The sequence below is a fragment of the Orbicella faveolata genome, unplaced genomic scaffold (assembly GCF_042242905.1).
Source record: "Orbicella faveolata isolate gen_17 unplaced genomic scaffold, um_ofav_v1 contig_2, whole genome shotgun sequence".
Classification (NCBI taxonomy): Eukaryota; Metazoa; Cnidaria; class Anthozoa; order Scleractinia; family Merulinidae; genus Orbicella; species Orbicella faveolata.
In genome coordinates, this window is record NW_028301547.1 from 21677865 (window position 1) to 21702813 (window position 24949).

Below are 24949 nucleotides of genomic sequence, written 5' to 3' on the forward strand. Positions count from 1 at the left end.
AGTTTACGAAGTTGAGTCGCAGTAAACTTCGCAGGCAAGCTGGCGGTTGTCGCAGGTGAAAATATTTTTTTGTGCACATCATCTGCGGTGACCGGCGGCGAAATGTATCACGTGGTAACTCGATTTTTTCCCACAATTCCCCACTTTCAAAATGGCGAAATGTGAAGAGGTCCCGCGGTCCGAATCAACCGATGCTAATGGACGAAATACGAAAGTACCGGCCTATGTGACAAATTCTGTCACGAGCACTATAACGACCAACGGGTAAAATTGATACGATCCATGGTTACAGATGGAATGGTTGAAAATTGCTCCAATTCTACGATAATTTGAGTTGGTCGGCGACCCATAGTAGGTGCGTCGGAGACCGACTGGAACAGATCGCCAAACGTTGTCAGTTGCAGCCGGCGGTGACGTCGTAGTTTTGTCGGCGGCATATGAGAACCAGGCTTTTTGTGTTGGAGTAGCCAATTCCGGCCAGGAACGATGAGTGGCAGCTCCATTCCCAGCCCAAGTGCTTGCGTTCTTGTGAAAATCAAGCTTACTTCTCGGAAGAATTATTACGATCAATTTCCCTGAAAAAGGGCAAGAGAATTTTCCCGGGAGTTTAGTCTCGCGTGGACCAGAGGGAAGAGAGGAAGAGGGAATCATGATCTTGTTACAAGGCCTACACTGCCATTGGTTACCGGCGAGAGTCCAGGAAACGTGCTTCAAACAGTACCCGCTTCTGCGCCTGCTTACAACAGTCAGTGGAAGACCGCTGTATTCAGTAAATGGTCGCATGCATTGAACTCAACAACAGACTTCACTCTATTTATTGTGCTTGTTTATTGAGCATTTACAACACCGTCGCTCTGTCGCTAAATTAATTTTAAGTGAAAGACAAGAAATTCCCCTCACGAAAAATCAATAAAAGAATTTAACGCAGCTTAAATTGATTGTATATGCCGGTAAAATATAACCTTTAATAAGTTAATTCAATTCTCTGACAAGCTGAGACTGCAAAGTGCTAACATAAGATTATTCTACAACAGATTGGACAGGTCTACTAAAAATTCGTATTATGTATATATCGAAAAAGAGAGGTACATCGGAGAGGATCTTTCACAGAAGTTAACTAGGATACACTTAAGCTCCAAGAATTCACAAATATTGACAAAAAAGGCGTGGACAAATGCTAAAATCAATCTGAAAACAGAGGGCAGATAAAAAATTTCATAAATAACGTTGATATGAACAGACAGGAAATGTGGTACGAGAACCACATTCCCTGCGAAACAAAAAGATGCAATTTAGGAACACGGGAAATGTAAATAGATGAAACGGATACAGGAAATGTTTTTACAACTGTTCTCTTGGACATAACCGCATTGAGGAATGATTAAATGACAGATATTTGATGTTGTAAACAGAGATGTATCAATCTTGTCCAACCGAGAGCAAGTAAAAAGTACTTTTACATCTCCGAGGACCTTAGAGCGGTTACTATCGTCCAGCAGTGAACGTTCGGCCTTCGGAAACGCTCGGATATCTTCCGAATATTCATGGAGATAACAGTGACCTTATAAGCGATAAATAAACTGCATTTCAACCAATTAGAGCTGAGAAATTCAGCCACCCACTGTAGGCCTTATTCACTTTCGTATGCACGTGCGTCGCTTAAAATTAAAAAAAAGAAACAAAAACAAAAATTAAGGTTACTACTGTAAGTGCATAATAGGTGGATAATTTCAAATTATACCAACTGTTCAGTCTTGACATCATTACGATACAGCTAAATATCCCATGGAATCTTATTAAAGATACTCAATGGTAAGTACAGGGAAACGCAACTATGGTTATAAAGTGCTGTCTGCCATGACGTGCATTACGTGATCATTCTCTGAATTACAGTTTTCCAAAATGTTCTCACGAAACCATATTACGCAATATATCAAACACGAAAGGCCGTGTTTGACCAGATTTCCAAACACCGAGAAGAGAGTTGAAAATACGACGCGCAGCGGAGTATTTTTGACCAACTTCGAGGTGTTTAGAAATGTGATCAAACACTGTCTTGAGTGTTTGATATATCTTCTCAATCAAAACTAAAGCTAAGGAGAAAACAGAGAAATAAAATCGTAAAAATCTATGCTAATTAAGATAAAATATCCAAACGCCGCCCTTGATTTCCTTTGTTTAAACTTGATGAATTATTAATGAGTTTGAGAAATCTATGGAAGGCAACGACGAGACATTTTGCGCGGAGCTATGAGCTGGAAGAATTGCTAAATCTCCTCTCGAACGAGAATTCTTTACAGCAGAGTGTGTTTACATCTAATTCTGTCCTGTCAAAACTGAACTACGGAAATTAGTGGCTAAATCCGGTTTTTCTCGTAAAGCTGACCAGTTTCTTAATTCTCGTCACCTCGCTGGTCAGATATTGATCACTATTCTGTTGACTGATGACCATAACTTAATAAAAGTTGCCAGGTTAACTGGAAAATTTTCAAGGCCTATAAAAGAATGCTAACTAACGTCCTACAATATAACGGTCCTTTAGTACGCTCACAATCTTAAAGGGCCACACTAATGTTCCTAAGGGTTCCCTCCATCGTTGATCTTAAACTGCTCACCAAGAGCTCGTGGAAATTGACATTCTTGACGGTTAAATTAATCTTATTTAATCTGACCAGTCTCCGTCACCCCTCACCTCTACAATGATTTCTAAGGGTTTCTGTTCAGCCCGGTTACTTTCGTTCAAAATCGTGTTTGAAAGGTTTGACTTGATTTTTAGGACAAAAATGTAACAGAATCAGCATCAAAATAGCGTAAGCTTTAACCTTAGTGGTGAACCATTTGACGTTTGAGGGTGCGAGTGAGTCAGTGATTTGGTACAGACACATTTTTTCAACCCTTTCATGCACTGTGTAACATGTTTTTTTCCTCAGCTCACTAAACGAGTTTAGTGGTCGTGTGCACGAATTTTTTTGGTAAGAGTATGCTTGTAGGATTTATATATATATTTTTAAATCACCATCCACCACGCCAAAACAAGTTCACCCCTATATATAAAATGACACAAAGACACGAACAACAGTAACACCAATGAACTGTGATACATGTATAACACATTTACCCGCAATCGCAAGAAAGGTTGCCTCAGTTTTGGAATGGCGATGAAAAAAACAAAAAACTTAAAACTGCGGCATGGCCTATCTGGAATTTAATTTCATTACGCCGCGATCACGACTGGACCCATGGAAAAACAATTCAATTCTATATCTGACCCTATTATCACAAAAACTAATTTTATGATACTGGCTCTTTCGTTTAAATTCGTTGAAATTCGTTTATCGTACATTAAAACTCAAATGACTAAGCAGTTCACTTAAAGGAGCTCAGTCACGGTATTTTGAGTTATTTTTGGCCAATTCAAATTATTTTTAAATTGAAGGAAACCTGAAAATTGTAGTTTACTAAAATGAAAACACCAAAAACTTCATCATAAACCATAAAGGAAAAAGAACGGTTAGGGATGGAGAAGATTAACACGGATTACAAACGACGAACTTGAAAAATTTAAGCTAAACACCGTGACGTAGCTCCGTTAACATCATTTCACATTCTTTCACCAACATGGCAATTTATAAGGTCTACCCTATCGGTTTGCTATCAATTTAAGTTATATTCAAAATTTATCCACCATTTCCTTGGCCACCAAAGAGGCAGACATCTTGGTTTGATTGCCCAGTCAATGACTGAATTATTTTTTGCTTAGTGAAGCAACAAACCATATCGTTTCCCTTGACCAACGAGAAAAACAAAGAGGTCCCTGCCGAACAACTATTTATACCACTCAACCTTACACCTGTTGATATACACAATACTTATTGCTTAATACCAAACATAACGAAAACAAGGTTGACGAGTGATGGGACACAAAACGGACGTCCTTTTCGCGCTCCACATCTGGTCGGGCTAAACATATCCCCGGGAATTCCGCGGAACCCCCAAAGCAAGCCGGACACCCCTGAATTCCCATTCACAGATTCACCAGCGCAAGAACATTGCGATTTGTTTCCACGCGCTTTCCAAGGGTAAACTTACTAACCAAATTTGTTTTTTTTTACATAATAATACTAGAAATATTTACCACTTCTGCGAACAATTCCAGAAATATTTCCTGAATACAATTGATCTCCTAACTAACTAAAACTACCCTGCAATTCTTAGACATTAACGTCACTGTTGCTTGGGGCTCCTTTTTCCTTGGCAGCAAATTCAGGATTGACAAACGAAAATCCGTGAAAGTCGTTCTGGTTAATGTTGGCTATGAATGATTTGTCGCACGGCGTCAGTCGAGCCGCCTCGTCTGTGAACTCGGGATCGAAATTGTCAAAGGAACGCTTGGATTTCTGTTGATAAACAAGCAAAAACTGAATATCCAGAAAATAGAACTGATTCTGGCCACAATAAATAGTGCTTGGGATGAAAACTGCTACAAGCAAGTCTCTATCATGTAGCTCATGGCCGTACCTTATTCACACACCTGGCCCGTTTCTCGAAAGCCCCGGAAACTTTTCGGGCCCGTAAAGCCGTTTTTAGTTAATCTGTGTCTAAAACCAGAAAGGTGCATACGCCTGAAACTTCTAAGAACTTCTGATAATATTAGGAATATGTGAATAAAACAGCTCTGTAATCATAACGTTTGAGATTTTGCTACGGTTTCCCGGTGCGAAAACTTTTCGGGACCTTCAAGAAACGGACCCCTGGGTCGAGGAAGTTGTTGAGAGTAGTGTCTCAATGATGCAAACTCAATCAAGGACTGCGAAGACATTTTGTTGTTGCTGTTTTTTTCTCTCTCTCCTAATGAGAACATCTCCCTGCTACCAGTTGGCGCCATTTTTAATTTCTCCAGACAAACTTTAATATTTCTAGACGATTTCTTTTTGTTTGCAGCCTTGTTATAAAACTTTAACCAAAGTAGAGTGGTTCAGACTGAAATTTAATCCGTATTGTGCTTGCCTTTCTACTGAGACGCATGATCAGACACTAAAACAAAAAAGCTTTCGGATCTCTTTACGGTATCCAATTCACATTATCAACGCAGTTGATAAAACCAAATCATCTTGTTATACTCTCCACCGACGCAGCACCACAGTTTCTTGAGAAACTTACCCCCTCTACACTAAAAAAAATAACCTTGCCCAAGTTCGTCCACTGAGGCAGATTTTAAGCGTCTCTAGTATGAAAACGGCCAATACCAAAGATCAAGATACAAAACAGTCACGTACATCCTCTCTCGCTGAGTCCGTCGTGCGTGACGCGAAAGAAAATCGCCAGAAAAAAACGTGACCGCGCGAAATCCTGGGGTTTCCCCGCCACCATTTTTTTTTTTTTTCGCCGCAAGAGGGACTACTCGTAGTCTACCTGCATGAATACTTACAATTTTTGGTTTGAATGGCGGTTGAACTTCTCTATTAAAAAGCTTCAACCAATTAATGTGCCTGAAAAACACGTGGTCTTTGATGTTTTGTTCTCCGTTCTCTCCACAGCCCAAGCGCTTGGCGGGGTGCTTGGTCAAGAACTGCAAGGAACAACAAAATCAAGCTACAACTCATGCGTGATACACAGTTTTAGAGCGGGTTTCAATTGAGTGTCGAAAGTAATCACGCAATTACTTTGGTTTTGGTTTTGGTTTTACTGCGGTTCAAGACTGGCCGAGTAGTCTTATTCAGGCTTTTAGTCAGATGAGCTTCCCGGCGTCCTGTGGACGGCCACTTATAAAAGAGAATCATTTTATTTTTCATATGTTGCTTACAAATTGTTCATTTGAGCACACCCGATAGCACATTTTGAGCGCCCACTTTTCAAATGCTGGCTAAAAGCCTGGTCTTATTGCTAAGTAATAGGTAAGGTTTTGGTTATACTACACTCAATTGAAAGCTGCCCTAAAGTATTCACTGTTACTACACGTATTTATAAAACAACTGAAATACTACGCGCGCTCTCATTGGTCGATAGGTGTGTTTAGATCAGAGTATGTAAAACGGCACGGTTGTGACGTTTTGGATTCGCGTGTATGTTTGAGAAATATTATATAAAAGCAACAGAGTACTTTTTCCGTGTTTACATAACCACATCTAAAAATATGGGGGGTTGGAAGAACTCTCGAAAGTTATGCAAACCCTCGACTGCGTCCCGGATTCGCATAACTGTCTCGAATTCTCCCAGCCCCCCTCGTGAGGGGCTATGTAAACACGGAAAAAAGCCCTCTACTGCTTAAATAGAAATGGAAAACACAGTACAAAGAAGTCATCTAGTCAACAAATAGATTCCATATTGCCGTGCGTCTGTTCAGTACAAGATCATAGATGATGTCAAAACATGGTAAGAACAAAAAAGTGGCACACGAGCCGTTAGCCAAGTGCATCACTGATGTTCTTACCACATTTTGACGTCTTCAATGATCTATTACTGAAAAGACATACGGAAACATAAGTAAGAAGCAATCCCAATGCGATAGTGATTTGGCATATTGTCTAAAACGCTAGACTACGAGTAATCTCTCTTTCGCTTAGTCCGTCGAGAAACCGCGAGGAAAAAATGGCCGCGTGAAATCCTGGGGGCAAGAAGCGCTTTCTCGTCCCCAGGATTTCGCGCGGCCATAGTTTTTTCTCGCTGTTTCCTTTCGCGTCACGTACGAAGGACTAAGCGAAAGAGGGACTACTCGTAGTCTACTGAAACGTCTTCTTAGACTCTTCTCACCCCTTTGACAATGAGCACCGCCTCCTTTGATACTGATCTAGGATATGACACACTGTGCTCCAAAATGGAGTTGAACAGTTCATCTTCATCATCGCCATCAAAAGGAGGCTACGAAAACATCAAGAAAAACAACCTCATGTCAATGTCAACACTGGAATAGAGAGGAGGGGGTGGGTCGGGGGAAGATGGGTCTAGGTGGAGTCAGAGAAACCACCCCTCCCCTTTGTCTCTACTTTGTCACACGCCACGATCTTTCTTATGGCTAGGAGAATACCTATTTCCTGGTTAATGCATTCTACGTTTGTTTAGAGAAAGCCATTGTTTTCAATTACCGTAGAATTTCTCGCGCGTTTATTGGCCATTGTGTTTAAGAAAACATAAAAATCAAGTGACGTCACGGACCACGTCACCCGAACTTTTGAGCTTTGATTTCTGAAAGAAAGTGAATTCACTCGACTTTTGTTTGCCGTTTATCCACGTTTCAGACATATATATGGACAACAACTAACATAATGTTATACATTTTCGATATGAGCACTTGTAATGGTTGAATGCTAGCTTCATTTTGGTCAAAAGTGCTGGAAAACTTTACCTCTACCCATTTTGCCTTTTCCCACGCCTGTAAAATGGTGAAAAAACACTTTTCATCTGATAAAACTATAGTTACAACATTGAAAGGCGAAACGGGGTTGCCAACATATTCTATAGTTATATAATTTACGTTCTTGATTTCAAGTTTTTACGTCTTCCTCCTCTTCCTTCCATCCGTGGCTTTTTTTGTACTTGTTGTGTTCTTGAAATGCTCCTTCACTGTTTCAAGTGGTTATTTTTATATTTCACTCAATTTAGTAGCCATTTTCCGAGGACACAGTTCCTTCACATTGTTTCTTATAAGTTTAAATTAGATTTCTACTGCTTCAACAGAGAGTGGAAGTTTCTCACTGACCTGTCCGGCTAACATCTCGTAAATAAGGACTCCAAGGGCCCACCAGTCAACAGAAAAGCTGTACGGCTGATAAGCAACAATCTGCGACACAAATAGAAAGAAGACTGAGTCAGTTGGCTGAACAAGCTCCACCTTAATTACCACAAATATCTGGATTTAGTATATACCACACGAGTGAATAGGACTTTTCGCGCGCTGTGATTGGTTAACTTGGAGGTGATTTAGCAAGTACTATTCACCTCCGAGCAGCCGCCGCGAGAGATTTTAAAATTTCCGACCGCTTGTCACACATAATATAACGTTTTGGTCCGCTAATTATTCAGCTTGTGTGGTATATACTAAAACAATTATTCACCTCAGTGTCGGTGAAAGTGATGGATATTTACCTCCAATTCGGTGAATAATTGTTAAATATTTTCGGATATTTAGGACTTTCCGAGATATTTCCGGACACACGCTATTTCGGGAAGAAGCTAAATTCCCGGCCGAACTACAAATAAAAGTATAGGAACAACTCCCGCTAATACGGAATTGCGGACACTTCATGTGGTCCCAAAGTAATATTTTTATTATGCGTTCTTCTCTCGTTACGACATATACCCTGGACGTATTGAATAAATGAAGTTTTTATTTCTCATCTCTTTTTTTTCGGCGCACATGAAAGGGAAAAAAGGACCCCCTGATCGCAAGTTAGTCCTGAGGGTGTCCACTGTAACGAGAGTTGACTGTAATGCGAACCCTTCTAGTAATATGGGCAACCGAGACTAAATATCAGCCCTATAGAGCAAATTCTAAACAGACTATCAGAAAAAAGATTTGATCAACTTGATGAACATTAGCAACGGTAAGCTAAACGTAGTTTCTCATTACTATACCTCGGGGGCAATGTAATCAGGTGTTCCACAGAAGGTCCGTGTCGTCTTCCCATCGTTCATGTTCTCCTTGCACATTCCAAAGTCAGCAATCTTGATGTGACCTTCACAATCCAGCATTACATTGTCCAATTTTAAATCTCTGAAAAGGTTTAAAATAGATGAGTAAGACTTGTTGGGATACTTATAACATTACGTTAAAACAAAAGAATTTTCAAATGTCATGTGTACTCTGCATCCTTAATTCCACCCGCACTCATAAGACTACCTTTACATACGCAGCCCTTACATCACAACAACAACAACAACAACAACAACAACAACAACAACAACAATAACATCTTTTATTCAAACACGGTGGGTTAACATCACTTGCCAACAATTTCGCACGATTTTAATTTCGGACGAAAGAAGTGTTCGAAATAAAACCGTTCGAAAACTTTTATCGTCCGAAATATTTACAATACAGAATTAAACTTTTAAGTAGCTCCAGAGCTCTTAGTGCTCTTTATGGAGCGAACTAGTCTGAAGCAGAATCTGTAAAACCTTGAGCGTGCGGTAAAACTATCATTTCAGTCTTATTCGCGTTTCGTACGCATAAATTTACTTTAGTTATGTTTCCGCAAAGTGCCCGGAACTTTTGCCCGAAATGCGATAAAAAGTGTTCGAAAATTAAACGTCTCGAGTTTTCACGTCCGAAATGTTTTGCGAGTAATGTATTTGAAGGACGAAGAAACGCGAAAAAATGGTGATGACACAACGGGCTTTTACTGATCAAGGGATGCCAGTTCTCACATGGCCTGATGGAGTTCCAAATCAACGGGGTCGGTTTTGAAATAGTTCACAGTGACTTCAAAATAGCCGGGATCTCAACATCAACTGATTTAATGGACTTTCAGGATACTTCTGAGTTCTCAAACGCATTAGTCATTCATCAAGTTCAAACAAAGGAAATCATGACCGTGACAGTGTTTGGATATCCGATCTTAATTAGCATGGATTTTTACGATTTTAGTTCTCCGTCTACTCCTTAGTTTTAGTTTCGATTGACAAGATATATATCACGCACTCGAGACAGTGTTTGACCACATTTCCAAATAGTCCGCTGCGCGTCGTATTTTCAACTCTCTTCTCGGTGTTTGAAAGTGTGGTCAAACTTTGATATACCACGTCATCTCCGACGACCACTGTGGAACAAGACAGAAAGAGATTACTGTACCTCCTTACCTGTACACTATACCTCTTTTGTGAAGAAACAGCAAGCCAAGCACAATTTCTGCTATATAGAAACTGGAAAACAAATTTGTGACATTTTTCTCATCAGATTTGCTTTGTTAAGCAAGTAAAATATTAGACTGTGTTATCAGGATCTCATATCAACAAAAGCACACATGCTTTTGATTTCCTCACAAAATCGTCAAGATTTAGGTGACAGTGTTCAGAGTTTTTTTATTATGACTTAGCACAGTAAAAATTACGTGACAAAACTTCCAGGTAGATTGCTAGGAACTCCCATCCATTGTCCTAGTTTAGGGTGGGGACCTGGTAATGGTTTCAGTGGCCCCTCAGCAAATAGGTAAACAGACAGACAGACAGACAGACAGAAAGACAGACAGACACAGAAAGACAGACAGAAAGACAGACAGAAAGACAGACAGACAGACAGACACAGAGACAGACAGACAGACAGACAGAGATTAAAATACCTTAAGTTTGTAACTGACATCCTTACAACAAAGACACTGCAATAATAAGCAGTTCTATGAAACAGCCATTTTGTTCCAAATAAATGGACTCCATTTTGGCACATTATGGACTGGACACCCACAAAGTCAGACCATGCAGGAGTGTCGACAGAGCGACTGCGTCAACAAGGTTCATTTCATTTTGTTTCATTTCATCAACACTACCAAATACCACTGCATTACTTACACAGCCTGTGGTTCTTTAAATCTTCCAAGCTGTTGGATGTGGAACATCAGGTCTCCACCATTTACAAACTCCATCACAAAATAAAGTCGATCCTGCAATGAATTACCACGTGTTGAGCATATCAGTCATGAGTTGACACCATGAGTGTGTGTGAGGTGCTGACAAGGGTTTCATTAACGTTTACAGCAGGAGGGCAACTGGGTTTACAGCCTTGTAAAACTTTTTGAACTGGACTTCTTTGTAAGAAAAACTTTCCTCTAAATGGTCAAATCATCCCCAAAAGCCGGTCAATTTGCCTGGTGCCCAGCCGGGCTCCATGAAACCCCAGGGTACAGTGGGCATATAATTCATGGTAGCACACATTTAGTCGCCTTCCCCTTCACCCCTTAAATGCTAACCGCAAGCAAACAGCAGTAAATATATGCTAATCACAAGCAAACACAGTATATAAATGCTAACTGCAAGCAAACGGCAGTAAATAAAAGCAAACTATAAACATGCGTCCTACCATGAATTATATCCCATACAGCGACCTACATGTAACAGTTAAAGTGCCAGATGCTGGATCAATTGAACTGAGTTCCAGCCCTGGCAGGATCCCTGCATTGTATTCTTGGGATTGAAACGTTGCGTTATGAGGAGGGCAGTGTAAGGGAAAAGAAACGTTACCATATACCTTTAGAGGTGTCTCATGTCCAAGTGATGTAGCGCCTCCACTGTAAACTCTAGATACCTAAACTCCTATATCGAATTAAAGTTTATAGGGCTGGCTATCCAACTGTTAAACCATTTGCAGTGTCCTGGCTTGATAGCCAGCTCTGCAGCTTTATTTTTACCGTTTAGGCCATCCACACTAATCCGCAACAAAAACTGAGCTTTTCAAAAACCCTCTTCAAACTGGACGAAATCTGAAAATGCAGGTTTTGTGTTCTACTGTGGACGAAGAACATTATGAAAACGGAAGTTTTTGAAAATGATCAAATCTATTTTGTGATAACCAAGTTCAATAAACGTTTTACCATTCAATCACCAAGTTTTTTTTTCATATATAAATCACTCTCTGAAAGCTCAGTGAAGCGATCTGCCATTTTTCACACAAGAACGTGGTAACAACACTCATTGTGCACGAGCAGAATATTATTAGCACCAAACCCCAATTAGACAGTACTACGCATGGACAGACCATTTGCAAGTCACATGCTGGGCTCTCGGCCATTGAAAAGGAAGAAAAAATGTGGCGAATGATAATATCCATTAAAAGAATACGCGACTCACATAAGACTGGAAACAGCAGAACAGAGATGTGAGGAATGGTGGTTTGCCGTGTAATGCAAGAACTCTCTTCTCTGTCATGGTGCACTCAACGTCATCATCTTGAACGATGACATCCTTTTTTAACACTTTGATGGCATAAACTTCATCTGTCCCTTTCCGCTCTGCCAACATGACCTAAAAGAAAACACACAATGTACATTAAGTGAAACATGGCTGCCACAAAAATCACTTTTCAAAATTCTCTGACTTTTCCCTGATAAAATAGATATTTTACCCTGACCAAATAAATAGGATCCTGTAGCACCTTCTGGCCTCAACCTACAGACATCCTTTACACTCATTCATTGGGTAAAAATATCTTTGAGATCACAGTGACCCCAAAAGTTTTTTCCAGCTTTCAACGGTGTTAACTCAGCCATGTTAAATTATTTCAATTTTTCACGACTTTTTTTCAAAATGTGTATTTTCCCTGACTCAAAATAAAATTCCGACTATTCCCTGACCTCGAGGAATTTCTTTTTTCCCTGACCATTTCCTAACCGGTGGCAACAGTGTGAAACTGTCTACTTCAACATGACAACTCAGTTCCTTCCCTCCGTCAGTGGAAAATAAGGCTAGAAAATCGGCGTTTACCAAGCTGGGCGTCCAATGTTCTATTTCACCCACGTTTGAATGAACAATGTCTCATTTTTCAAATTTTCTTTTATAAGTTGTTCATATCAGCAGGCCCTTAGCACATTTCAGACACCCAATTTTAAAACCCTGGCTAAAAGCCTGCTAGAAACAAATCATTCATGTACAATTATTTGGTCCTTTATGGCACCCGCCACTGCAATCCAGACTGATGCAAACCTAAACTTGACATAATAATTTGACAGACTTGTCTTAATTTTATGAAATGATTTAGATAAGCTTAAAGAAGAGTATCCCTCAACTGAAACCATTGAAAGAAAAACCATGAATCTACCAACCTTGCCAAAGCTTCCTTTTCCAAGAACTTTGAGAAAATGAAAATCTTCTGGCCTGTACCTGATTGCACCCTCACCGTCATATTGATTTGCACGCGCTGTACTGTACTCCCTCTCCTGTCTATCTTCTTCTTCTTTTAACTGAGCTTGCATAAACTAATTAAAGAGCAATGTAATCTGTTAGCATTGAACAGTCTGTGGTAAAATATAACTCTTCAAGTTTAGAGGAAAAGATCTTCATTTTAATAATAGAAGAATTTGTGCACATGGCAAACAAGAAACATAACTGGCTACCAGTTTAATTGGGAAGGCAAAGACTAACTTGGAAAGGGTCAGCAGAGAAAGAACTTAAGTCTGTGCACCTGACCTGGAATGCAATCAGGAAGGTGGCAACACCTCTCCCACTGAAGAGAGAGACTGTGAGGGCCTTATGTGCCCCATGGTGCTACATGGATCAATGAGTTTCCTGATCCACAAAATCAGGTTGGGTAAAGGACCAGCAACCCACTCCCATAAAAATTCAATCCGTTACAGAGACTACATCAGTAACAAATGCTATCTAGGGTGTGGCCCATGACATCCCTGATGAGAGTTTCCTCATGGGTGGGAGGACAATGATTGCTCCAGGGGAAAGCTGTTTGCAGCCTCATGCTCCACTCAAAGAGGACCAGGGAGTGAAACAAAAAATTAAAGCTTCTGTTTACAAAAGAGCTGCGCATTAACAGAGCATATCTGAAAAGAACACATGATCACGTTCTCCGAGGTGTATGGAGATAAGTAAGGAGAATCTGTGCAGGGCTCGTCATGCCATCTCTTTACTCCTGTTTAAGAGTATTTCTACTTCCCTTACCATCAATCACTCCTAGCATTTAGAGGGGATGGGACATAGCTCTTCAAAAAGTATACTTGGGGCTGTCATTAAGTTTTTTAGTCACCTGTTACCTGGATCTTCGCACCCATAACAAATTTGTCCCTTTCTGAGTGAGTTAAACCAATAACAGGCAAGTTCACTCAGAACATCAAGGGCCTATCAAGCATACTAAGTTATACTAGGGGTTCTGATCCTTAATAACAACCCTGAATCATGTTCAACATTTCAAGAAGGGGGCTGAGAGGGTTACGAAGTTTGCTCTCTAGAGCCACAGTGCACTCCATGTATTTTAAAGCAGAGATGGGGGCATAGGCCGTTTCTCTGGATCCAGGATCAAAGCCCCAAGCTCGTACACACCCCACCCACTTAGACACACTTTTTATCTGATGCACTTACTTTGTACTTATTTCTTAACTCTGATACCGCTTGTCCTTCATCATCATCAATAATAGGGATGTTATAAAAACATCCTTCCTCTTTGTTCAGAAGCTTAAACCAACCCTCCACTCCTTCTTTCTTCAGCTCAGATATTCCAAATGACATTGACCCCATAAAGTCATTTTTAGACGTTCTGTCCCAGTCCCAGATCTCGACAGACAAACGCCGATCATCATCGGATTCGCAGATGGCACTAGCAGAGAAAATTAACAAAAATATTAACACTAAGACAGTTTTAAATGCCATATCGTGACGTTTTGACATTCGACAGAGCATATTAAGCCTACAATCCATGTTTTAATCTACAACAGTCTTCAAACTCTATGTGAGTTCCAGCACTGTATGATGCTGAATGTGCCATTTTTTCAGTAAACCTTAAACGTAACCCAAAACGAGCCATTGTGTAAAGCCTTTCACATGCATATGAGTTCAATTTACAAGAAAATGAACCTTCTTGAAAGCGGAACACATTTTCATATGAATGGTTTTGCACGAAGAGCCATTTTGACACAGAGGAAAAAAGCAACTTGGAAATGGTCTGTTGCATGGTGACTCAAACTCAGAACAACTAACTTACATATCAAAAGACTCATTGAAAACTGGATTCAGTGACTTTTTAATAGTCTTGGTCTTCATCTTCATCTTCATCTTTGAGTTGATTTCGGCTGATTCAGGGATGAGCTTGATTTTAACATAGGGATCCGAGTAGCCATTTGGGTCCATAGGGATGAGATTCTTTGCCTCCCGCACTGCAAGATAACCACAACAAGAAAACAAATTCTGAAGTGAATCAGCTAGCTGTCCTATCCGGGATCATAGTATCCAAATTTGCTTCAATAGGAAACACCAATGTACAAAGGAAACCTGATTCTGCAGACTTCAAAGTGGAAAAATTGCATGACAAGAAATAGATGTTTGAGAAAATCAAACATGGCACCAAATTACACTACATGTACACTACAATAACTGAGAACAAGTAGGCTACATCTCACAGAAATATATTATCATGACACCATTAAAAGAGACCAGTGACTTTAAATGTAACATACTATCAATTTTGTTATGCTGTAAACACAGGTATTAATACAAAAAAAAAAAAAAAAAAAAAAAAAAATATATATATATATATATATATATATATATATATATATATATATATATATATATATATATATATATATATATATATATATATATATATATATATATATATATATATAGCCAAAACAGAACCAAATAGATGCAGCTGGTACATCAATCTAAAGACTATCTTGACTACTCTTTGAGAGGGGAAATCTGTCAAAACCAAGCACTTTACAAACTTAAGATGACCTCAAAATTACTTTTAGATAACCCAGGTATTATATACCACTATTACTAAAGATAGAGCTGAAGAAGGTAAAGTGGAAGCTCCTGTAAGCGACCACCCAAAATGCGAAGCCTAGGTGGTGGCTTACAGGAAGTGGTCTTTTATGAGAGCTTTGCACCATATTGGGTCAATATTTTGCCTCATTGGCATATGGTAACTGCAAAGACTTACCCCTCGCGCAAATTATGCCCATCTAAACCCATGTAATAACTTTTAGTAGCCACAAAAATATTTGAGCTTTCCAAAGTATTTATCCAGAGTATCATGGTTCACTTCCGATAAACTACCTACTGTAATCCTGGCGAAATGCCCACAAATTTCCTTATAAGAAAACCCTGTTTATGCAGCCACCCCGTTAATCTGTGTTAAAATGGCCAACAGCCACTTTTTAAAATCCCAACCTGTATAATCGTTTCAAATTTTTACCCCATTTATACGGCCACTCAAACCAGTTAAGTTCATCTTTCCATTGTTACAGTGCTGGAAATAATTTTTCTTTCTTAACAGACATGTGTCCTTTCAAATCATCATTTAGGTCGGACATCTTATCTATTTGACCAGATATCAATTAGCATTTAACAAATTGACAGAAGTTTTTCATGCATCTGTCCTGTTATTGATCATGAATTTCATCATAACATTGTCAAAGTAGCTGTGGATCCATGAGGTGATAGCAAAATGGATCTGCAGACTACTTTGACAATGTTATCATGAAATTCATCGTCAATAACAGGACAGACGCATAAAAAACTGACCACAATTTGTTTTTTACGATTAACAAATTGTCAAATTGCCCGCTCTCGCTCATTGGCACATCGCATAAATTATAAATTCATGTGTCTGTCCACTTATTGACAATGCAAATTAGCCAATGAGCGTGCGAGAATTTCTGCAGTTATCATAAAAAATAATAATATTGATTAGTATATTCAATTAGCATAATGAAATTCATTAGCATAAAGATTTTCCATACAAATTATTAAAAACTACATTTAAATTTGAAATATTTGTCATTTATGATTAACTACGTAACTACTTTGTCCACTAGATGACCGCACCAATCTCTCCTGGTCATCTCCTGGCTATATGTTATTCAAGCAACCCTGCTAGTTTTATATTGAATGCTACCAAAGTTGACTGTAGGGTACAGCACATGTACATACATGAATTGCTTACAGCATATCACAATGCATATAATGCTTATAGGGTGATTTCTGAAGAGTACTTTATTTGGCAAGTACAGGAGAGATGACTGGGAAGCCCAGTCGCCTCAAGGTTGGTATGCTTGTCTCCGGATCAAGCGGTCCAGATTAAAGCCCTGGGCGCTGACATTGTGTTCTTGGGTAAGACACTTTACTTTCACAGTGCCTCTCTCCACCCAGTTGTATAAATGCGTATCAGCGAACTGCTGGGGTAACTGTGCGATGAACTAGCATCCTATCCAGGGAGGAGCAGAAATCTTCATACTACAGACACAGGGATAAGCTCCACCCTGATGAGCCACTTGGCCCATATGCAGACTTAACCTACCTGCCTTACAGGAAAGAGGAACACTTCCGCTTAGGTACATGTACATGTATGAGTTACCTATCAACTATGGCTAAAACTGTCAGAGTCCAGGGCTCAAAATTAAAAAATTCTTGAGTTCACCACATGGCGAGTAAGTGATAAAAATCAAGTAGGAATTTTATTCTGAAAAGGACTCAATGCCTAACATCTGTAAAGAAAAAAATTTCCAAGTCTTTTTTGGCCACTAATTTTGTAAACATAGCTAATGTCTGCCAATGCAATTACGAAGGATCTGTGCATTACAAGAGACAATACTCAATACTCAAGGGCTTGCAATGTATTACAGCGGAGCTCCTATGCATGCCATACCTTAGAAAATTTGGCAACCCATAGATCCAAAAAATTTTGGTTGTCACGTGACTGTCCGTACATATGTCCGTACATACGTCTGTACGTCCGTAGCACCATTACCATAGCTACATCTTTGATTTTGAGCATCCACGTTATGGTTAATTGCATGTTTGCTTGAAGTTGACTGCTGACCAGGGGCTGGTTTTTCGATTGGATCGTGGGCTAAAGCCAGGTTATTACTCTGGGGGAGAGGGAGGAAGTACTTGCAAAGGCAAAATTTCAGCACAAATTAACTCCTGGCATGTTGCTGACTTTTCTTTCCACATATTCCTTGAACAATCCATTATCCTCTTGTCAGTTTGTAAAAATTTAAGTGGGAAAAATAACGAAACCACACACGGAACAATTACACGACCCGCCTAGATTAGCTCAGCTATCCGCGGGCATGTTACAATTGTAATTTTAATTTGATAACAAATAAAATGTATGTATGTATGTATGTACATGCTCACAGTTAATCATTTTTTTAGTTTCTGATCCAAGGAAAACAAATCCTCTTTTTCTTTATGGTTAGTAATTGCAATCAGGAGCTCCACTTTTAGGCTTCACTAAATCTATATATTATGGCAATTTTGAACGTGGTCAACCATTTGGAAGTTTGCAGATGCAAGAGAATCCTTTTAAGCAAAGCAAAGGGATGAATAGACTTTCTTATGCTGAATGTTTTAGAAGCAAAGATCTTTCACTATGTATTTCTGGAAGGACATAACGTCTGAGAAAATAATCATTATTGATTGTCTACACAGAGAAATGTAGTCACCATTACGGCATCTAACCCAGAATTTCTGGTCACCAAGGGTGAAATTGTTTCATGTAAGACATCACAAAATGTAAACATTTTGCAACCACTTACACAAAGTAAATGTCAATGGCATTATGGATGCGAAGCTTCATGCTTCCTTCTTTCTCATGGCACTTGATGAAACAACTTCGCAGCTGCAAAAATCAATGAAGCTGTTGGAAAAAGAATTTGAAAGGCCTCAAAGATAGGGGTGTGACGATTCATATTCCTTGCGATTCAACTCAATTTCGATTATCGCCTTTCAATTTCAATCATTTCAATTCGATTATGCAAAATATTAATGTCTTTTAATTCTTTCAACATGATACACAATGCCAGTTACAACATACAACCCTAAACCCTCAATTTTAGGATACAATGAGCGTGTTGCACATAGTTTGCCTTATTTGGAAATTCTCAAGGGGTGGAAGAAGGGCAACATTTTTACTACGCAACACAAAATGGCGCAGGAACTGCAAACGTCATTACTCATCAATCAAAAACGCACATTGTAAAGAGTTCTGGATTCTGATTTCACAATATAATAACTCACTGAGGGCACTCTGGGAAAGGTATGCAAAAAAATTGAACCAAAAGCAAAACGTGGAATCAAAGAATCGTGAATCAAACCAAACAGTCATAATCACAATTAATCAAGAATTCGATTAATTGTTACACCACTACTCAAAGATAAGGTATGTGGTTCATAATAAATAACATCAATTTGCATTCCATCAAGTGAGACTTATAATGTAATATGCAGTACAGACTGGAAATCATATTTAATTTATAAAGGGTTCAAAGAAGTACCCAAGAAATCAGGATTCATTTTAAGTGACGAAGATGAAAACAAGTTACCTCAGTTTAATTTACATTACTGGCCTGGAGCTGTGTAACAAGAAGTGCTAGCTCAAAATACAACTGTTAATTGTCAGGAATGTCTGCCATGCAATCCTCTCTAAAGTTTATGATAATAAATTATAAAAAAGACAGACATTTTTTGCCACTAACCCCAAGCTACCAGACTTCACTTTTGCCATGCCCTAAAGTTTATTACAATATTGATCCTGAGCAGATAGCTAACAAGGTTTAAGAAATCAACAACTAAAGGAGATTATTTTCGTGCAATACTAAATTCCCACAGTAAACAATATACAAAATGTAATGTAATATGTAATAGGGAATTGATATTTTGAGCTCAGAACATATCTCGTACACCTGTCTGCATGACTCTAAACTAAGGTACATTGTATAAAGCAAATATTATTTAATCAATTATGTGTTGTTTTCAAAATAGCCCACATCCAAGCAACCATTTAATTTAAATTTTAATTTCTTTATTGACAGACCAGATGCCAAAGGCACTCTCGCCCTAGACAAAATATTTTGAGTTTTACAGTGGATTCCAATCACGAAAAATTCATCAATTGAAAATTCTTTGAAATAATAAGTACTGGGATTTCAGAAACAAAAAAAGCTGTAGAAAAAGATTATTTACTATAAATAATATTGACTTTTAATTGCCAGCTGAGAGAAATATTAGTTTATTGTTGATCTCATAACAAAACTTTTCCCAACCGGAACTGTTTGTAAGTAAGAGCCTAGATTTACAAAGCAGAGGATAAACATTCAAAATTTAATCTAATGAAATTGGTTTGAACTGGCATAGGCAGCCTTAATGCCAAAGTACATGTACCATCTTGCCAAAGCCTACAGCACATCTTGCATTAATTTGGCAGAACCTAGTTACAGACCTAGATGGTGAGATGCAGTGTGGGTATAATAATAAAGCTGCTGTCTCGCCCAAGAATCGACACATTGCAAAGACCCCAACCTGGGCTTAAACCAGAGCACATCTCTAACAAACTCAGTATGACATCAATGAAATCAATGGGTAATCAATAGGTAATCAATAGGTAATCAATGGGTAATCACTTGATTAGGTATTAATTACTGCCGATGATCAATCAGTAATCGATGAATAATCAATAACCCACAAAATACCGACAAAACTGATGCACAGTTAAACGATCTAATGTTTTCTGAATTACTTGAGAAGTTCCTCTAACACTTTGGAAACTGTGTATCAAGGCCATCGCAAGTTACAACTGTCCCTTGTCAAACAGTAAAGAACAGACGCCCAGTTATACCCTGGTTCTACTGATTGGAATTTTTGTAAACGAAGTATTATTTTCTACGAAGGCAATCTATTTTTAACCAGGAGGTTATTTCTGTTTCCTTTCAAACGAGATATGGTTAACAGCTCTGTTGTAAATGCTTGGCGAGATATCATCTAAAGAATATCATGTTAAAGCTGTCATTCTAAACTGTCTGAAATGAGTTAAAAAGCATGTGTTGTGTCAGTTTAGTCTCCTTAGTTGATTGTTTGGATCTTATTGATGATAAATTGCCTAAGGAGCTACTTTGACAATGTTATGACGGAATTCATGATCAATAATAGGACAAACGTATGAAAAACTGACATCAATTTGTTAAACTGACATACATGTGGACTCTGACACTTTTGAAGCGAGGAAAATACGTTCTAATTAGCGCTTCTGGACTCTCCCGCTTTAGGGACTCCGACGAGTATACACTGTACAGTGTGTTTCAAAAGTTCGTTCCAATTTGTTTTCTTCTAACATTTCATTATTTATTTAACCTACCTCTTTGAAATTTAGGTATATTTATTTTTGCTTATTTTTCATTTGGTCATTCAAATTATTAGTAGCCAGAATGCCCACCTTTATTTTTAATGACATTTTTTAAGCGCCTAGGCATAGAATGTGCGAGTTCCTTTAGCGACTCAAGAGTCACATTTTTCCATGCAAAGCGTATCGCCTTTTCAGCCGGTTCAGGCTCCCACTGAACCACCTCCTTTATAGAGTGTACCCCATTGCTCTAAAGTGTCCTCGTAGATACGTTTCGCCTGTGGTTGACCGTTGTCGTGCAATGAAGTCGCAAACAATACTGTCTATTTCTTCATTGGTCATGGTGCTGAAGAGGCATAAATGTTCTAGGTCAAACAACCGAACTCAACACATTATTGTCCAACGAGATAGACTATGTATCGATTGTCTACCTTGGGGTCCATTCTTTACTGTTTGACAAGGGACAGTTGTAACTCACGATGGCCTTGACACACTGCTTCCAAAGTGTTGGAGGAACTTCTCAAGTAATTCAGAAAACACCACTATCAGATCATTTAATTGTTTTCCTTCAGTATCATCGGTAACTATGCTCACCAACTGATCTTACCATTCTCTCCAAGAGATCTTTATGGGTTAAAACCTCAGATATGCAGCGCTCGCTGTTAGCAAATGAATTTTGACTCAGAATTTTCTCTGTTCTGCTTATTACATACTCAAAGAAACTCTTCACCACGGAATCTTCATCCTCATCCAAGTAGCCTTGTCCAAATAGGTTCCAGCTCCCCGCCTAAATTTTCCCGCTTGACCCAGACCCCAAAATTGAATAAATGAGAGCAAAGACTGAATGAATAAAGACGAATTGAATTGAATGAATATAAAAAATGGATCGAATGAATTACAAATTGAATTGAATAAATATAGCAAATTGAATTGAATGAATATAGAAACTGAACTGGATGAATACAGAAATCAAATTGAACCAATACAGAAATTGAATCAAAAGAATACAAAAATTTAATTGCATGGATCTGAAAATTGAATTAAATGAATAAGGATTGAATAGAATGACTACAGGAATTGAAGTGAATGAACAAGGATTGAATTGAATGAATATGGAAATTAAATTGAATGAATAAGGATTGAATTAAATAAATATAGCAATATTGAATATTGCTACATTTGTCTTGGCATACTTAAGAAACTTATGCCAAAAATGACTTTTAAACACAAACTGAAACAGTTCTTACTTAACCGTTTTTAATCTTAGTTAGCTGTAATATTCTTAATCCTAGTTCTAGTTTTAAACCGTACATTTAGCCGTTTTTAGTTTTTATTAATTCTGTATTTTAGACAGTTGATGAATGTCTTTTAGAGGACCCTCCTAAAAACCAACTCTAGGTGATTGAATGTCTCCTCCCAAAATATTAATTATCATTATCATTATTATTATTACATGTATTATTATTAATATTATTATTATTACTACTATTACTATTGTTATTATTATTACTATTATTATTATTATTACTATTATTAAGGTATTAATTTGTATAGAAATACTTAACTACACATGCTCAGACAGCTACCAACATGTATAAAGTGTTCACGGTTGACCCTGATCTCAAAAAATTAAAAGAATAAACTTGTTGGCTGCATATTTATTTCAGTTCTACAAGATGTTAGTCTACATGTTTTTTCGTTCTTTTTTGTTTCGTTTTCACTCTTCCTAACAAAGACCATCTGGTACATCTGAACATATTAAAACTGAAAATATGAAAACACTACAAAAACCAGTACACTTATTCGGTTCACAAATTGCATGTTTTTCGTAAAAAAAAAAGGATATTTACCTATCAGATGTCAGATGAGACCATTAAAATTCATTGTCACTAAAACATGACAGTCTAGTTTGCCCAACAGCATGCCACAGTTTCTTTCTTTTTCACTTTGAAGGGAAAAGCATTATGTACATACATTTACATTTTTTTCACTTTCAATCATCAATCTGATATTTTTTAAACAGCCAGTAGCACAACAGATAGAAGAAAAACTCTCCAGGAGACAAAAATCATTATGGTGACATACATACAGTTGTTAGTTAAGACAGAATATGTTTTTTCTCCTTTTACAATACTACAAGCTCTAACCACATTGGTGAATTTGCAACAAATATTCTTTGCAAAATTAATGATCACAAAGCCATAGCAAAATATATTTACTTACACAAGGGGATATTGGATCTATTAAAATTTGTGCCAATAGATCAAAAAATCTTACAAGAGTAAATAAATTTTTCACACCACAGGGAAGAAAAATTCATAAGAATTCATACCGCACCCCCTCCCTCTAAAAATTTTGTTCTTAATAAAACATTTTTATACTGATAACCCATCAAGAAAAAAAAATAAGTACAATGTAAATTCAACGTTCTGCAACTGAAGTCCAGTCCTATAATCAGTTTAACTCAAAAACACCAATAGAGCCTGCAGCCCAGACGATTACAATTTCATTTGACATGATTAATATTTAACCAAAAATACTATTCAGGGCTCAACACTGAATGGAATACGAGATCCTCAAAAGCAGGTGTCGATTCTATTTCCATTTGACAGGTCGATCGAACCAATGCTTACGTAAAACAGGAAAATAATTTTACTTTTATAAATTAAACTAAAGTGAAGGAAAAATCTTGCTAATGGTTGCTCAAATGAAGTAACTGGTAAATCTCAAGATGTTTAAAGCGAAAATATCGGCAAGTAAACGCGAATCACGGTTTGCAAACGAATACGTGAACATTATAATTTCTTGCAAGTGCGTGTGCCGATCTTAGGAGCGACTTGTAAATTAGTTATTTATCACTAAGCCGAAAACATTACATTCGTGTCGTAAAGGATAAACTTGACAAAACATAATATGCAAATGTTGCATACCTTCCACTCGCACAGATCCTCCATCGCCCTTTTCTTCCACAGCAACTTTTATATGTAGTCTCCCCCGTTTTTCTGTGTGATCAGCACCGCAAAGCTTTGGAACGTTAATCTCACATCTTTTGTGAATATTCATCTCGCATACTGCGAAAAAAATATAGGCTTAGGTCCTTATGATTATTCCTCTGGCTTTGGAAGAGCTAACGTAATAATAATCACTTATCTCCTTCTTCACGGTTGATCAAGGCACGATCGAAAGTTTTCACAATTAGGTTAACGAACCATTGAGATCATAGCGCTGAAGAACAACATTGAAGTAAAATAAGAGAAATTATGGAAACTTGAAAGGTAACAGCTCGTACCTGTGCATTGTAACCCTTGATGAAAGAGACCATACAGAAGAGATCCGCAGTGATCGCAAAACGTAGGACTGTTGTACGTGTGAACTTTAAATTGATGAGGTGATTCGGGATACTAAATTAAAGACAGAGAGATCGTAAGTTTACAATTAACCGAAACGCTTCGAGCGATTCGAATCTCGACTAATTACCCCTTAAACGAATATTGAAAACAAGTTATGCACCAAAAAATACAGATCAAAAATTAAGAATTCTTCCATTATTATTTACCTCTGCACCAGTGACATTTTCTGAGCCAGGACAAGCGAACGACACAAACCCGTGACAACGCTTATGGACCACGAACGAACACACTGCAGCAAAGTTTTAAACAAGACAGAGATAAACATTACCACAATGTTATTGTCACTTTACAATGTCTTGTTCGGCTTTAGAGGGTTAGGCTTGTTATGCTCAAACCTCACAGATATCTTACAGCATCGAAAATTGGCAACATTACCCTGGCATTGATAGGCTTGGGTTCCAACGAAACCCCTGTAAAAACAACACAACAGATTTAAAATAACCATTCAGGTACCTTAACGTGAAAATCAGAGAAAACATCATAGATCTCCGACAATAGAAACGCACATGAAGAATAAAATAACAGAAAATAACACCCGTTGAACACTTGCCAAATAAAATCCTTGCAATGACAGCAAAACGTTGGCTGTTTCAGGAACCGAGCGATAAATTGGTGGTCTTTGACAGCCACTACATTTTTCTGCTTGAACGCGCCTCTTCTGTTTATTCCTCTGGCTATTCTGGCGCTTCCAGTTTCCTTCCAGTCCGCCATGTTAGCGTTCAACCATCTGCACCTTTGGTTTTCCGCTAACTAAGTGACGTCACGC

The 24949-nt window shown here is 38.2% G+C and overlaps 1 protein-coding gene across 1 annotated transcript; it reads right to left on the reverse strand.

The window, feature by feature from the left end:
• Nucleotides 1–809: 809 nt before the first annotated feature.
• On the reverse strand, nt 810–24949 carry LOC110040890 (calcium-dependent protein kinase C-like). The gene is made up of 16 exons (XM_020746160.2): nt 24734–24949; nt 24559–24593; nt 24330–24412; nt 24063–24174; nt 23704–23844; nt 14630–14801; nt 14011–14245; nt 12747–12899; nt 11776–11949; nt 10501–10592; nt 9796–9858; nt 8572–8710; nt 7697–7777; nt 6751–6858; nt 5429–5569; nt 810–4397 (listed from the first exon to the last, which is right to left on the reverse strand). Exons 1-16 carry the CDS (start codon nt 24892–24894, stop codon nt 4212–4214), a joined length of 2076 nt encoding a protein of 691 aa, XP_020601819.1. The 5' UTR covers nt 24895–24949; the 3' UTR covers nt 810–4211.

Excerpts from the sequence above, each read along its gene's own strand:
- LOC110040890 (XM_020746160.2), bottom strand. The coding sequence starts at position 24,894 with ATGGCGGACTGGAAGGAAACTGGAAGCGCCAGAATAGCCAGAGGAATA. Across the intron at positions 7,778-8,571 it reads CTGATTACATTGCCCCCGAG|ATTGTTGCTTATCAGCCGTA; the intron begins GTATAGTAATGA and ends TTTGTGTCGCAG. Across the intron at positions 6,859-7,696 it reads ACGAGATGTTAGCCGGACAG|CCTCCTTTTGATGGCGATGA; the intron begins GTCAGTGAGAAA and ends ATGTTTTCGTAG.